Source organism: Spodoptera frugiperda, chromosome 30, assembly GCF_023101765.2.
Source record: "Spodoptera frugiperda isolate SF20-4 chromosome 30, AGI-APGP_CSIRO_Sfru_2.0, whole genome shotgun sequence".
NCBI lineage: Eukaryota > Metazoa > Arthropoda > Insecta > Lepidoptera > Noctuidae > Spodoptera > Spodoptera frugiperda.
In genome coordinates, this window is record NC_064241.1 from 11,805,269 (window position 1) to 11,822,621 (window position 17,353).

General features: G+C 36.6%; 1 protein-coding gene across 3 annotated transcripts; it reads right to left on the reverse strand.

The window, feature by feature from the left end:
* Positions 1-720: 720 nt before the first annotated feature.
* Positions 721-15,530, reverse strand: LOC118269804 (lipid storage droplets surface-binding protein 1). Of its 3 annotated transcripts, none has more exons than XM_035585124.2 (9): positions 15,383-15,530; positions 9,897-10,015; positions 9,430-9,615; positions 7,421-7,601; positions 3,075-3,262; positions 2,597-2,778; positions 2,434-2,500; positions 2,012-2,110; positions 721-1,573 (listed from the first exon to the last, which is right to left on the reverse strand). In XM_035585124.2, the coding sequence occupies exons 1-9, from the start codon at positions 15,465-15,467 to the stop codon at positions 1,466-1,468; spliced, it is 1,215 nt and encodes a 404-aa protein (XP_035441017.1). In that variant the 5' UTR covers positions 15,468-15,530; the 3' UTR covers positions 721-1,465. The 3 variants fall into 3 exon arrangements, with proteins under 3 accessions (XP_035441017.1, XP_035441015.1, XP_035441016.1); XM_035585122.2 differs by lacking the exon at positions 15,383-15,530 and adding an exon at positions 12,263-12,553; XM_035585123.2 differs by lacking the exon at positions 15,383-15,530 and adding an exon at positions 12,263-12,551 and having other exon boundaries at positions 3,075-3,250.
* Positions 15,531-17,353: the final 1,823 nt, after the last annotated feature.

Consider the following 17,353-nt stretch of genomic DNA (forward strand, 5'->3'; position numbering starts at 1 on the left):
TCAGAATAATCTTTGGGCTGAAATTAATAAGTAGCTCATGCATTGTGTAATATATAATTTAACAACCACTTCGTTGGTCGAATGGCAAATACTACGAGTCTTAGTTTAGATTGATTCCCGCGCCGGGCAGTGTTTACGTTTAACCGACTTTAAAAAGAGGATCAATTTAACTGCATCTTTAGGAGATCGGGAGCATCGAAGTACCAGAATCATACGATGGCAAGTGATCCAGCTTCGCCAGATGTTACAAGTGCGTTAAAGGGTGTATAAAAAAAATACGCGTTGTTTTCTTGAAATGTTGTATAATGTAATGTTTCAGAACTACAGCGGTCAAGAATATTTTAAGATAATAAACAATACACACAGTCACTTTGAGCTGAAATTAATGAATGTTTCTACTACTTTGGAATAAATAGAACAAACTTACAAAATATTGATGTGGAGGGTAGTCTTTGAATAAACCATTTAAATGCATTTTGTATATTTTGCCATTAACGGCTACTTAGAATTTTTTATATAAATGTAAGTTTAAAATATCATTTTATAAAATACTTTATTATGAGACAATAGTTGCTTGTCGACATGACAGACAAAACGTCACTGAAGTTCATAAAACCAGCATTTTAAAATTATGTAAGAAGTATAAAAGAAGAAAAAGGAGTAGGAGAAAGAGAAGTTGTAGAAACAACAAAAAATTAAAATTAAATAAAAAATCATAGAACTGTAGAAATATAAATTTAATTTAACATTTATTTTACATTTTCATGAGCCCCATGAAATGACTTACAATTATTTTAAAATTAATTTATTTTGATCAGTAAATTAAGCTTAAAATTAATATAATCAATGGTATCAATTTCATAAAATATTATTATACTTAATATTCGATTTGTTAGAGATGATTATGTCGTATTATTAGTCAAATCGAGGATGGATTTAAAAGGATAATTAAAATTAGGTACATACCTAGTTCTCAGTCGAAAATAAGTCCCAACTTAACGCAAAAATGACATAAGATTAATGAACTAAACCTAAACTTTACGATTTATTTGATGAATATGGCTAATCTAGAGAGTATTAAATATGGTACAATAAGGTTTTATATAGGCAAAAAAGACATTACCAGTGCCGAAAGCAAGTAAACCAATAAAAAGAGTAGCAAATGCTGCAGGGCCCACGCAAAAGAGGACTTTAGCGTAATTTGTTATATAAAAGAAGTGAATCGAGAGCCCCTCTACTTCGCTATGGGCCCTGCACATGTTTAATCTGAAGATTTAAGGAAATATAACTAGATAAGGGTATCAAATACTACAGGCCCCGTAGCAAAGTGGGCCCTATATAAGTAAAACATTGTTTTTGTATAATTGACATCAGAACGAGGGCCCTACTACTTTACTACGGGCCCCGTACACGTTGAATCCAGCACTGGGTATTAATAACTAATTTAAAATAATGAAATAGTGAATCAGTTGAGGCCATTGAGGGCTGCTAAGGCATCTCGTTGTTCGTACGTTGACCGCGGCGCGATTTTCTCGCGTTCTTCATTGCCAGCAAGGAAGATCGCCAAGTGTTCCTGAAAGGTTATTTAATGCTATTAGCTTTTGTTTAACAAGTGGCGCTAGTGAGGCATAAGATCATCCAAGTCCACCAATTATCGATCAACAACTGGCGTGTGATATAGATATAGGAATGACCATCTGGATTGATGGTTTAACATGCACTCCAAGGCTTGAGTTTCTTCCGGAGCTACGGACAACGTTACCGGTTACCGGGGCTCCGGCTCAAAGTAGGAGAAGGAATGGGTGGTTTTTAGTCAGTCTGGCACTCCCTCTTGCCTCACCCAAGGTGGGAGAAGTCATTGGATAATTTAACCCCCTCAAAAAAAGGATTGAGTTTTTAGTACTACATATATAGTATTATGGTACCTTGGTACCCAATAAAAATAACTTAAGAAGCCCATAATCAAACTACTGCTTCAACCGCGGTCTTTGATGCAAGTTGTAACACTTACCAGGTAGGTTTTAGAAGCACTCTGCAGGTGTTGCAGGAGGGTCTCCAGCTTGCTGCGCCATTCCTTCACTTCAGACAGCGCCGTCTCCACGGGCATCGTCTGCGAATTATACCATTATACTCACTAACGATAGAGATATACAAATGTTGGAGTACTTTTCAATGTAGTGGACAATAGTGCTGTGGTGAGGTAACATTCAGTAGAGTACAGTATTTCTCACCCCATTCTTCCTGCGAATATCGTAAAACTTTAATCAGGGGTTCCCAATCTTTTGCTGATCAAGGATTACTTTTATAATTCTTGTTATGTTAAGGACCACTATTAGTACGTAGCGGGTTTACTAGGGCTCCCACTCGAAAACCAAGAGTAGGAACGGAGTAGTTTTAAGTCATTAAGGGTCTGATCGACACACTCTCTCTTACCTTCATCAGAGCATCGGTAGCGGTGTTCAAAGTTTTCGTAATCAGTGTCATGCCTTGACGGACGTTCCTGAAACAATGAAACATTGACCAAGTTCATAAATTAATTAAGACCATAATATAAGTAATGTTCTGACGAAAGACATCCATGATGTAGTTTCCATACTTGGGTAGGTCAGTGTGTGTGTAGTGGATGAGATGCACCATCTTCCTGGCAGTCTCCCTGGTCAGCAGGACCACCAGTTCCTCCAGTGTAGCAGGTCGGGCCTGGTTCTCCGGCTCCGGTTGACTCAGCTCGGCGAAAAGCTCCTTAGCCTTCTGCCAGGCCAAAACCGGATCTGTGGCTATCTGAGGGAAAACGGGGCCAATGTTAGCCTTATTTGTGATTTATGTACTCCAAACCTATGTCACTCTAATGTCGTTAGTATTTTTACTAAAATCCCATCTAGACCCCGAACAACAAATGTAGCGTAGCACAGATGGTTGCCCAGTTATTGCTATCAAAAGTGACAAATATCTCCACGAAAGTAATGTACGGACACGTTACAGAGTACCTAAAATTAAACTTAAATATGAACGTCTCGACATGCAATGATGCACTCCATTTCTCTAAGTTCAAGTTATGAGTTAATCAACTTTCTTACCAACTCAGCAACATAAACGAGGACATGGATCTGTTCCTTAATGGCTTTAGCCTCGGCGAGTGCCTGCCTGGTGAGCCGTCGCTGCAGCTTCCTGCCGAGCCGCGCGCCATGTTGCACCGCCTGCGCTGCGCGGGCGCGCCCGCTGTCGCCGCCGTCCACCTCGTCCGCGCTCGTCACTATGATCACCACTATGGTAAGGGCACTACGTTAGGATTCTACCCACACCGATGGTATTTGGGAACTTAGAGAAATTAATCTAAAGTTGGGATACTTCCAACTTTTCCAAGTAGCTATTTTTAAAACATCTTAAGTGTGTTCACAGACAGACAAATACCATAGGTGTCGGCGACCTTTTAAAACCAGATAAAAACCAATAATCATGCATTTCATTGCTTTCATCGACAATCTACCTGAAATATCTGTTTATTCTTGGACCTAATTACAACAGATATTATCAATAAGTACAGTGTCCCGAAAATACAGCAGACGACATCTAATTAATGCAATTAGTCATAATATGTATATCGGGGCATATGAATGGGCGCAGAGTCCAACACAGTATCACGATAACGTCTAATTTGTCAGCAGAACCACAGATACTAGTTCAAAGTAACATTAATTGGTTCGTTAATTAGGGAGGAAAGTGATAAAATAGTCTTTATTGCATTGGAATACGGCCTATTTATAGGACAATAGGTAAGTGCTTCCGTTAAGTCGGCCAGACAGGGTTCAGACTGGAGTTATCGTGTAACCTTGCGACCGATCGTTTAGAGCTGTCTGGAGACTGTTGCCAATGTATTGAATTGGGAACGGCTCGTATTTAAGTATTACATTACAACAGGCATGTTTCCTACTAGTCAAATTCAATACTTTTTTCAAAACGTCAAAAATGATATTTTCTATGAACTTTGTATGAAATACTCTATTATGACGGCATAAGTTTTTAACGTCAAATAGCAGACTTATTTCTAGAAAATTAGCTAGAAAAAATCGATATTAGTAGTTCATCAAATTTATGAATGAGAGTGTGATTATTTTTGAATATTTTATTGTATTGAAAAGTTGTAATAATTTATTTTTGACCCAGTCATCATCCCTATTCATGATGTGAATCGATTAACTACCGTTTCCTTTCATGTATACGTAAATATCAAAATAAAATAAGTAATCAGGTAACACATTAAAAGATTATAACAAAGAGCATTATGCGATCATTAAACTATTTAATGAATTTACTTATCGTTTTGAGGCTATCGGCTAGATCTCGTCCGGTATCGCTTGTACTAATCTAATCTTAAAAGAGTGCTCATTATTATGAAGATAATACGAGGATTTACTCAATCGACAATGAATAATGTTTATTTTCGTCCAATTAGGTACGTTGCAAATAAGAATAACAACACCGCCCTTATAAATAATTCCCCAAAAGTAGGTGCACTTTAAATGTGAGTCCCCGCCGTACTACGGCAGAACCGCAGCGGTTTTTATTAATTGTATTTTTTATATTAATAATACTATATTATCAGAACATACTAAATAGTTAAATGGTAGGCAATAATAATGTTGTGATTGCACAAGTAAAACATATTTGTTGAAAGTTTTAGTATTGCATTTTAATTACAATTTCCTAATCAAAGTGTGACGATTACCTATATCCGGTATTTATCAACCATCGCCTGTAAGATTAGTTAGTTGGACACATAGTATGTATGTCTAAGTAAACATGTAACGCTTTATAAGTATTTCAAATGAGAATTGATGCAATTAGCATAGAATACTCTATTAGTAGCGTAACTACACCGTTCGAGGCCCGTGGCAAATTCATCATCTAGTGGGAGAAGAAGGGAGGGCCCTTCCCAATACAGAAAAGAGAGAAGTACAGATGAGAACCTTTGAAGCCCCCTTCACAGTTGGGGGCCCGTTGCATTTTGCCTACTTGTCACCCTGTAGTTATGCCACTGGATCCTATAGAGGTAGATCGAATTTATATGAGTGATGAGTGTGGATTTAGCCCATACGGTACACATTCCAAATTAATTAAATGTGGATTAGGTTCTTATCTCGTTTAAATCCTGCTTAAACACTTATCTAGTAGAAAGCATTTTATTAAATGGTAGGTGCAAATGTTTTGCATACACTTAATTATAAATTTTATACATTTAATCCAAATTGCATTCCTAAACGAGTCCGGGACAAAATTATATTAATACGGGAAGTGGGGTAAGTAATACTAATTCTACTACATAAGCACATCCCAACAAGCAAAGTAATCCTATAAAGAAAGCTTATAAGTCTGTCACTACTAATAACGCTCTTGTAAAGGCATTGCGATAGACTTTTTAACTTATAATAGCATTTGCCAAGCCTTAACATACTCAAGTGCATTTGTTTTTATATCTCGGTCTTGCAGTTCGCTACAAGACTGAACTCTAAAACAATTATAGGACATTTTTACTAGTAATAGCATTTCACAAGCATACATATACTCAAGAGTAATAAATAGCCTTTATACCTCAGTCTTTTAGTTAACTATAAGATTATCTTTTAGGACACTTAAAGGAATAAGTCTTCTATAATTGTTTAAAGTAAGACTAAATAATCCTGAATAATATTTTAATCCTATAGTAGCATTTTGTGAGAGAAAATGATATTATAACATACTTAGCTGAAACGATTACAAGTTTGTGCCATCATAGTCTTGCTCGAGACTCTTTTTAGTCTAATAGTACTTAAAAAGACAGCTATAAGATCAAAAAAGTTTATAAGATAGTAGATCAATCACTTTACTAGTAAACAACAGGATCGGGATATAAATCAAGCGCGTCAAGTGCAAACACAGGTGAAGTAATTGAGGGTTCCGCGATCAATAATATTTTTTCACCCTTTTCCCACTACTCAGAAAGTAAAGAAGTTGAAAATTGGGAAGAAGAATACGATTTAAATAACGCAGAGACCACTGACTATAAAAAAATAACAAATGTCAAAAAAAAAATATTATCCGATAAAATTATTTTAACATTAAAAAATTAAGTACTTATGGGTGTGTTTAAAAAATATGTGGATACAAAATCAGTAACAAATTGTGCATTCATCCTCGATGTAATGGTCATATATACTGTACTGGGAGCAAATCGGGAACCAAAAAAGATTTGATGCAATAAAACTATTATGTTTTCTTGACTACAAACGAAATGAGTAGGTCTATACATATTGTTTATATAAACTGGAAATCCACACCCATTGCAGCTTTCGGATAACACAAAATGTGTATTTGTCCAAGGCCATCTCATATTTGTAAGTAAAATCAAAGAAGGTTTTGTCAAAAAACAGTCGACATCAGAGATGGTCGTATCAGAAATACGACCTTAAATCCTAAAAAAAGGAAAATCGACCATTAACAGGCAGACTTCAAGGGAACCCTAATTTGTTTTAAAATGGAGGAGAGTTATCTGGACAGAAACTGTTACAAATACTAATTTACCTATAATGATTCTATAAAGTATTTAACGAAGAGCAATTTTAAAACATGGCGGATATTCATGACATTGTTGAAATAATTAATTTACAATAATATACTAATGTGCTATTTTTCGGAGGGCATTGTGAAATTAACTAAATTTTGGTACACATTTACAGTAAATATGACTTTCCCACGGGTTCACACCCTATATTTTAAATGTATTATTAGTTATATTTTACAATAACACAAAATAATAGTTACGTTTTTATTAAAAATAAATGACTACAGAACAACCGGCACCACGACCCGAAGCAACAACAAAAATAACCTCTTAAAATATACTTATAACTAATAACTAAGTACATTACTAGTGCCATATAAACAAGATTGCTTCAGTAAGATACTGATGTCAGATACTAACAAGAGCGTTTGTACTTGTAATTGTGTAGTCTCATAACATTATAGAAGCTATTGCGCTTAGTCAAGTATATTATAGGGCTTAGTAACATTTTATAAGTTGATTATAAGATAGATATAGAAATAACTGATCTTATAACTGCGCCCAAATCCAGCTTTGTAACATGCTACAAGTTTCTTATAAGTGAAAATAAAAGTAATCTTGAGATCGTTTTAAATACTGATTTTGCTAGTTGGGCATATAATTAAACTAGCAAACCCTGCGAACCCCGTTTCGCCACCAATATTTTCTCTTGAATTATTCCTGAATTTTCTTAGCTATAAACCTCATGGAACTCGAGACCTTTGCCTTTCTAACGAATGCAAAACCGTGGAAATCGGTTCGTGCGTTCTGGAGTTATAGCGTCAGGAAGAAAAACCCGATTTATTTTTATATTATAGATCTATCTTCTCATATCATTCCACTTACCATCCGAAGCGTCCTGTTGGTCGGGAGGCAGGTACTTGTCGACGTACTTGTCGGCGGTGGTGAGCGCGCGGTCCAGCGCCGTGGCGGTGACGGCGGTCACCCGCGAGTCCAGCACGGCAGTGCCCAGCTGCTTCACCGAGTCCGCTCGACGAACCACGAACCTACGGGTCTCGGAGTACATCTGTTGACACAATAACACGTATGTATCTAGCCTTTTTATTAAGGGGAGGCAATCAGCCAATGACTGCTCCCGCCCTGGGCGAGGCGAGGGCGAGTGTCAGACTCTTACTGACTAAAAACCACCCCGTTCCTACTCCTGCTTGTCGAGCCGCAGCCCCGGTAAACCCGCTAGATTTTCCGCAGCTCCGGATCAGATCTACATAGCCGACTATAACTGTAAAACGTTTATTTTGAAGAAATCTTGTGCATCTTTTGTGTTCATGATTTTGGTCGGTGTGCTGACGTCAGTACCTACCTATCTATACTTCTAAAATACGGCTGTTCTTTTCGCCACTTATTTTAGACATCTTATAAATTGTAATGAGTAGGTAGGTACCTAGTTAATTGCCCATTCCATATTCGGTGCTATCGCTAATACATAATATTGAAATTTAAAAAATGAGAACTTTGCCTAATAACATAAAAATCATACCGCTAATATTTTAATCAGCAGTCTTACTCGTAATAAACAGTAATCATAACTTTAATATTACATATTATGTACCTAAATAATTGCCTTGATCAAAAGAAGCTGTGAAGTAACACCGCGCGATAATTGCTACATGAACCAACATGACCTAAACCGGAGACGGAGATAACGGCAGTATCGGAGTTGTTACAAAACATCAACAATGCACACCTAACCGGACATACAACCATTTCTCATGTAATATTGTCCTAATTTGTCGACATAAATTGTCTTGCAAGCGTGATCCACTGATGATCACGCTAGCCAATGGCAATAAGCACAATAACCACGGCAGGAATAGGATCGGGGCGGTTTACTCACTTTACCCTCATCCAAGAGGGGAGGAGTCATTTGACCAAAAAAAGCGTAATCAGCTAGCTGAAGAACGGACAAAATATCATTTGGAGATTTGAATGTTAAGTAGATATGGATGCAGTTTGAACTGGTGCATGGCATCAAATTCCTCTTTCACATGGTTATTGGTTACCTAACAAAACATAATACTTTATTAGCATGTCTTTAAATCCCCATTTTCACCAGTTAATTACCTTACCTACAACATAATTGGTGAAAAATGGAAGAAAATTATAAATATTAATCATATACATATTTCCTAAAATTCCTCAATAAGTAAGCTTTGCTTGAAACAACACGAGACTTTATAATTATTGTGTTTTTAAATAAATTCTTATGAATCATCATTATCGTTCATTGATTAGTTATCGTGGATCAAAATGGAAGTTTCTACCAATCGTAGCAGCTGCATAAGTATTGTCCCTGATACGATACGCGGAACTGATAAACGTAATTAACTAGTAAGTACATAAATTAAGTAGCTGCACTTTTTTATGTCGGTTTCAAATCTTAGATATCGCAAAATTCTTTATTGAAGTTTTTGAATGCATCATCGATTCGATTCGATTGTGTTGTCGTAATCGTGCTGTAATTAAATTAAACCAGAAATAATATAGGGATGTATAATTTGCAGACAAAACTCAAAGTTTCCTAATCCTAAACTCATAAGTATTGCTCTCTTCGAACATGACATTTATTGGTACGTCACCAGCTTTCTAGCAACTTGGAATACACAAAAAGGTAACTCCTATTTTCCCCTTACCCGTGGGAATTTAGGGAGATCCTCTCTTAGTGCTCCCCTATACTCCTCAAGGAACATACATGATAAGAAGTTTCAGTTTCCTAGGCCAGTCTAGAAGTTGTTGTCTGTCTGTCAGTCATTCAGTAACGGAAGGGCTTAATATAATTATATACACTGGTTTAAGGTTTTATACATGTACAAAACTTATTATAATAATGTACTTACTGCTTGCGGTGGTAGATTGATGGACGGCACGGTCTTCTCAACGACATCTAGCGACTTGCAGAGGAACTTGTCGAGCTGATGGATGGGAGTCTCGAATAGCAACACTGCTGGTAGTGCCAGCTGCACGCCCGTCGCCAAAGACTTCTCGCCCAGCGACAGATACCAACGGATCAGCGGGTTTGACTCCTGGTGGAAGTGATTACGTCGTCAGTATTTCCAAAATATGTTGTGTTTTTTTTTTGACCGAGAATATCCTGGTTTTTGTCATGAGATATACTTAATACTACCAGATTATGTATGACACATTAGTCGGGAGATAAGACAATGGGTGATGTAGTAGAACTATCACTAAAATAACTACAAATGTGTGATCCTAGAATGCTAAATACGTATTTTTGTGTGATTTCTTTTCTTTAATTCATAACTTCCTTCTGTACATGGGGAAAAATAAGTGAATTAATATTTACCCTAATCTTGTAGTAGACTTTCTCGGTGACTTCGATGCCGGAGCCCACGATGGGTATGGCCGCCACCCGCTGCACCACCTCCAGCTTCGGTATACTCGGTCTTTGCTGAACCTTTGCCACTGTTCACAAAATACCAAAAATAAGATGTAATTTTAGAAGAAAATTACTTTTTCTTTATTTCTGTAAGCAATCGCCGCCGCCCATGGACACTTAAAACATCAAAGGCGTTACAAGTGCGTTGCTGGCCTTTTGGGGGTTAGGAATCTAAGGGTTGTTGGGGAATCGGGGATTGGGAAGATTGGGAAGGGTGGAATTGGGCCTCCGGTAACCTCACTCACACAACGAAACACAACGCAAGCGTTGTTTCACGTCGCTTTTCAGTGAGGCCGTGGTATCACTCCGGTTGAGCCAGCCCGTTCGTGCCGAAGCATGGCTCTCCCACGCTTAAAACCTATAAACAGTGCTACTTCCAATTCCTACTTCTCAGTTCCATTTTTGGATTAAATGTTTAACCGACTTTACACAATATAGCTTATCAATTTGATATGCATAGTATGTAAGGAAATATGTTCGTTATACGTGATAAAATCTACTAACTACTGAATATAATAATAACAAAAAATAAACTTATCGATAAACAAAAGAAATGCATAGACATTTCTTTTTAAATAATTTATCGGGGAATCCCGATAAATACGATAATAGATATGTATCGAATCAATCTGTTACAGTTTTCAATATGAATTGGCTCATATAACTGTACTATTGTACTATTTTTATTAAAATAAAGAAGAAACCTTGCATGTAACCCTCCAAAAAGCAGTAATCGTGAACACTTGTAAAACAATCAGAAAGTTCATGCAAATAGAAGACAATGAGATTAATCACCAAACGACACAAAAACACCTAATTAAAGCCAATTTACAATTTAGTAGAAATTGAAAAAATACTTTTGACCGTCCGTAGTTCGTAGGCCGTAGCATCGTAGCGTAGCTTCGTAGACCTGACTACGACCGGACTAAAATGCCATAACTTTATGTTAATATTATGTTGCTAGTAAGATATAATTATGTATGTATAATTACATATACTTATACCTGCAAGATAAGGCTATATAAGACAAAAATATTCTGTTAGTATCGTAAGTGACCCGGTTTTGGCCACTTTAAGAATTTTGTCGACTTTGCGGCTTTCTTAACTTATAGTTTTTGTTATCGCGAACATATTTCTTGTAAAAAGTCATTTAACATGTTACCTTACCTAAGAAAACCCCTTTTTTAAAGAACGTCCAATAGAAAAATAACTGTATATAAAAGAAAAAAAAAGGGAGTTTGTGCCATTTTTGGCCACATTCGTGCCATTTCTGGCCACGGTCGTGTGCCAGTTCTGGCCATCAAAAAATACTATAAAAGTAATCAAAAATTAATTAAATTGGACATTTTACAAACAATGATTTTTATTTAGTTTGGAAAATATGAAATATTATTACTTCACTTTAATTTAACTTACAAATAAGGAGATCAACATTTATATGACGTTGGTAAAAGCTGCAAAGTAAACTGACCTTCCCTTTGTGTGAAGGCAATTTATTGCATCTCTGAAAATGAAAAATATGTATTTGTTGATATGTAAAGCCAAGGAAAAAAAGCCACGATAAAATAAAGGGGAAGAAGTGGGGTGTCTATGTACTCCAGTTTTGGCCAGCCATGTGGCCAAAGATGGAGAAATTCATAATTTTGTCTCCATTAGTGGCCACCTTCTAAAAACCTCACTTCAGAAACATATGGCGACAAAATAACATTAGTTTCACTTAGACAACATATTCTTCATGTAGTATTAACATAAACATCCAAACAATAAGCAAAAATTTAAAAAATAAAAGGAAATCCTCACCCGCTCGCCTTAGCCTTTTTGTTAAGATCTTAACAATTTCACCCTCCACTAAAAAGAATGACTTGTTGCATCGAAGTGAAGTTTGACACATTAAAGCTGCCAACGGTATCAATGTCTCTCATATTCAATATTTTAAATACTGTACATCACAGAGTAATTTATTTGTCCATGCCTTAGTTATAAATATTTGAAGGCCCAAATGGCCACAAAGGGGTCGATGGCCACAACCGGGTCACTTGCCCTACCTAACTGCGTGTATGGACATGTTCATTTTTAAATATTTTTGAATATGAAAAATCTGTATAGAGTTATTTTCCGTTCCAACCTATCTACTTCCTATATTTATAGTATCGTGAACATACTAGTTGCCCTGGTTGAAAAAGGTACATAAAAAATATCTACAATCATCGAAATCAACGGGTGTAAATTTCTTATCGGTATAATTTATATCTGTGGTAAATATATTAACACACCTGGTGCTGTTCCTAAGCTTTCTTTGACTGCGTTCAAGTATGCTTCAGCTTTTTTAGCAATGGAACCGGTCGTCCGCTTGTTCACACCCAAAGTACATGTGCCGTTAAAACTTTTTTTATACACGTCACCGTTTTCCGCCATCTTTGTCACCGTAATTTTCGCGCTATATTCGAATGACATTCGAACGTCAAATTTTTTCTTTTTTTATTTATTACTTTTTAATCGAACTGTAATTTGTTACACGAAAAGATGTTGTTTGTGATTTTTCACGGCACTGACTGTCGATTAAGATTGGACTTTACAAGAATAATGATAGGTACTGTTTATTTTACTGCAAAGGTTATCGGATCGGTGAGTTTTAAAATAATAAGTCTATTGGTAATAAGATGTTACACGACTGTACTAAGAATAAGGTCATATTTATTAATGGAAATGATTAAATTAGTCATCGGCCTCAAGGGCGAGTATCATTGAGAATATGCATGACATTTACATAAATCTTAGGAAGCTTAGATTTCATGTTACTCTGTGAACCGAACAAGTATCTGCTTATCATAATGAGTGATTGTCTGATTGTAAACATTACGGTTGATTGCAGAATTGACGCGTGATATTGCTGGAACATGCGAGTGAGAGTAGCCGTCGCGTGATGTTTTGTATATCATTCATTATTATTGGCTAGGAGGAAAATCTCCATTATGATTGCACCTCAAACTAATTGCGATACTTTTATAGACTGCAAACTATTTCACGGTCACTCAAATTGCTAATTAACTTATCAAAATTACCTAATTTATATAAACTTGAGGAACTCTCAAGACCAACCCTCGTCTAAAAAGTAATTTTAAGTAAGCACGTATTATTTTATTTTCATCTAACAAAACTTTCTATGTAACTTCACGATATGCTGCCATTAAACAATCGATCGATCGACCACGAAGGGTACAAAAATTACAGATAACCGATATAAAATTATTTTGTACACAGTTCAATAGATGTGAATATTTTACTCTCCGATCCAACTATTTATATACTTTTCTTTTTTATATATGTAGTGGCCTTTATGTCGCTAATTCTAATAATGGCAGCTGTGGACTACACCTGTTCTGTACTGACTTCGAAAATAGGAGGACCTGACCCGGAGTAACTTCTAATGCTGAAACATGCTGATGACTAATACTGTCTCTTATCATAGGGTATGATCATCACTATCACTAGTTCAAGAGTGCACATGGACCTTGTGCCCTACCACCAATCACGAATGCACGCGCTATTTCACTGGAACTATCCGACTCTGATTCAATATTTTTTTCTCATTTTTAATGGCACTACGATTTTTTCCTGTGCCGTGGCTGTGTTTACAAACATACAAGCTCACATACACATGAACAATCTGTGGATCACACAAAAAAGAGTTGTTTCGTGCGGGTATCGAACCCGCGACACATTGCACAGCAGCTACTTGCCCAGCCACCGCGGCTACTGCACAGTTGTGACGACTGCATTTGCAGTTGACTGCATAGTTGGCAGTGATTTAAAGAGTGAAGTCATTACAGAATTGACACTTTTTAAAAACCGCATCTAAATCGGTTCAGCCAATCGCGAGATAATCGCGAACAAACATGCACATACAAGTCAAACTGAGACACACTTTGTAGTAATTTTTATAACAGTATGATACGAGTTATCGTATATTTCTTATCAGAAGGGATGATGAGTAACTTGGACCTTGCACCCTTGCAGTGCCCACAAGCAGAGTCACAGATGCACGCGTTAAGCCAGCGGAGGGCCTTTTTTTGAGGGGGAAAATCATCCAATGATTTCTCCCGCCTTGGGCGAGGCGAGAGGGAGTGTCAGACCCATACTGACTAAAAACCACCCCGTTCCTACTCCTGCTTTTAGAGCCGGAGCCCCGGTAAACCCGCTAGGTAGTCCGCAGCTCCGCATCAGGCATCTGCCCTACTGGGCCCCATCTGTGGTGGTCTGATGGCTCTTTGAAGCGCGAGTGCGAGCTTTGTTTTACGTTGCGCGGTAATGTTTCCAAAACCGATCTTAATCCAACATCTTTAGGTCGATCTTTGTTTGTATCAGACATTCTACTAAACTTGAAATAATTAATTAATTTCGAGTGACAGTCACTAACACTATCGTTACTTAATATTTACCAAATATTTCAGTTTTATATAAGTACTACTTAGGACTAGGAGCATTTTTACCCAATATTTTAAGTAGAAATAACAACATCTGAGAATGAATTTTTATTTATCTAGTTAATAAAAATTTAAGTGGCTGTTTGTAATATTTAAATAACCGCCTTTTACTTCATACATATGAATATAAATACTACAGGTTTAGGTACATCCATCAAAATATTTTTTTTACAATTTTTTTCTGTCTCTTCTGGCCAATCTCTGAAATGGCTAGACTGATCACAAATCCAAATTCTGTTAAAAGACAATTATACTACGCGAACGAAGTCGCGGGCAACAGATAGTTATGAATGACAAAATATCTACTTACTGTAGTAAACAGAATATCGTTCTCATTTCATTCAATTGATATTTATATAAATGTTAATAAATAAACGAGGTACCCTCACAATCAAGTGTTATTGTGTCGATAATTGAGAGTAACAGAATACAAATAACTTTACTTTGAAGTACAAAGTAACATTTAATAAAAAATCTGGTATTGTAGTTATAACAGCAGTGTTATAATTACTAACCTAAACTATATCATCTGCAACCAATTTCACTGGTTACGGATAAGTTTAAGGATTGATTAAACTGTGTGGGATACATCACACATCTTTCATTCCACATATAAACATGATTAGTGGCTAATAGATACTCGTATTGGCTTTTGAAGAGTGATTCTGACTGTAAAACTACCGAAATCCCATAGACACATAGTAGATATAGAATACCTAGTATATAGATAGACACATAGGAACGTATTTCGGTGTCATAATAAACCTAAGTTAACAATTTCGGTAAAAAACACAGCCTTTCACCATTTCTAGAACCTAACTCTTTAAATTACTACAAAATAATAAACTAAACACAATTTAAAATGTTATAAATAAATGAATAATAATATGAAAGTTAAAACAAACTCACTTGTAATGATAAGGGTACGTTGATACTTGGACGAGCAGCTCTCAACTGAGATGTTGCGCCGGCGCAGGGCCCGCCTACCGCGCATCAAAGTGTGCCTTATCGCGGGTCACACACTGACATTAGATGTGATTGATTTATTTAAACGTTAGGTTCATTTTTAAACAAGCTTAAAATATTTGTTGAAATTATGCTATCTATCAGGAATTGTAAATAAAGTGAAATATGTCAGTTTTAAGAATAGGCAAGTAAACTTGTTTTAAACTGACATGGTCACTAACACTATTATTAGCATTCAAGATATTTTCTATGTTTATTTATGTCTAGATGAGTTTCCGATATTTCGGCACTTGTAAGCGCCAAGATCAGTTCATCCGTGATCCATCTCAAGTTCTAATGATAGGTAAATAAACTATTCTTATGAAAATGGACCTTTATGGTGCAATATCTGTTTTCTCCTTCGAGCTGGAAGCATCACGCTAAGTCAGTATATAAATATTTCTACCAAGATAAGAACATGAAAGTAGATAGGTACCTACATACTAAAATATTTTATCAATCGCACTTAAGCATACTTACTTATTACACATAATTTCAAAGACGTGTAAATGCTACTTATAAAGATTGTATTCAATCTATAAACTTTATAAAACTTTTTTTTCAATGACTTCTCCCGCTTTTATAAGGCGAGAAGGAGTATCAGAGTCTTACTGGCTAAAAACCACTCCGTTCCTATTCCTGCTTTGAGTCGGGAGCTACAACTATAGCAAACTTACTTAACCTTTCGCCTGCGGGTATATGAGACAACAATAGAATACACGTTGTGTCTCACACTGATCAGTGCTTCAGCAAACGACGACGGGTTAAAATTAAAGGTGCACTCGTATCGCCATATGGGTTTTTAGTCCAGAGGGCCAGGCAGAGACGTTCAAATATCTCCAGACGCATGTCACATACTGCGAACAACCACATATTTCAATGCATAGACAACAATGCAGAGATACTTTAGCTGCGGACTACCTAGCGGGCTTACCGTGGCTCCGGCTCAAAAAGCAGGAGAAGGAACGGGGTGGTTTTTAGTCAGTAAGAGTCTGACACTCTCTCTCACCTCGCCCAAGGCGGGAGAAGTCATTGGATGATTTTCCCCCTCAAAAAAAAGTAGGTAGGTATGCTTTTGTCAGCTTATACACAAGAAATCGGGGAGCCCCGTTATCTTAAGAATTAGACGGCTCATAAACAGATATACATAATTGTATGTACCTTGTCGCATACAAATCATAAAAATAATTGTATCACTTCCTAATCGTATCGCTCAATACTTTCCTTGATAACGATAAAATACTTCAGACTGATATGCTGTTCATTATTTGGAATGTTTGTTTTGGGACACCTTCGACCTATAACGTAGAAATACGTGTATATGTAGGTACACCCGTATATCTTCTTGTCGATTTGATCTTCTTATTAAAAGTACATTTACGCATGATATTTTCTGGAAACAGACTGCCTCGTTGGCCGAGTGGTTGCAAGTGCGACTGCCGGGCAAGGGGTCTCGGGTTCGATTCCCGGGTCGAACGAAGTATTACTGGGCTTTTTCGGTTTTTCGAAAATTTCTCAGTGGTAGCACGGAGTTTGGAAATGTACCCCGTATGTGGCAATAGGCTCACCACCTATTACATGGGACTTAAAACATAAATTGTGAAATGTGGGTGTTATATTGGCGTTATGTGCCATAAAGTGCACCTCTGCCTACCCCATCAAGGATTAAAGGCGTGACGTTATAAAAAAAATCTGGATAGTCTACTATACATACTCGTATAAATAACTATTACTTGGATACAATCGATTGCACGACAATCTATTAATTGGTCAGTTTCCAAATTACGCCCTGACCATAATGCGCATTAATCATTTAATTTGATAATCTTTCCTTGAAACAACGAAATGTTTATCAACACAAGGGAAATTACAAAG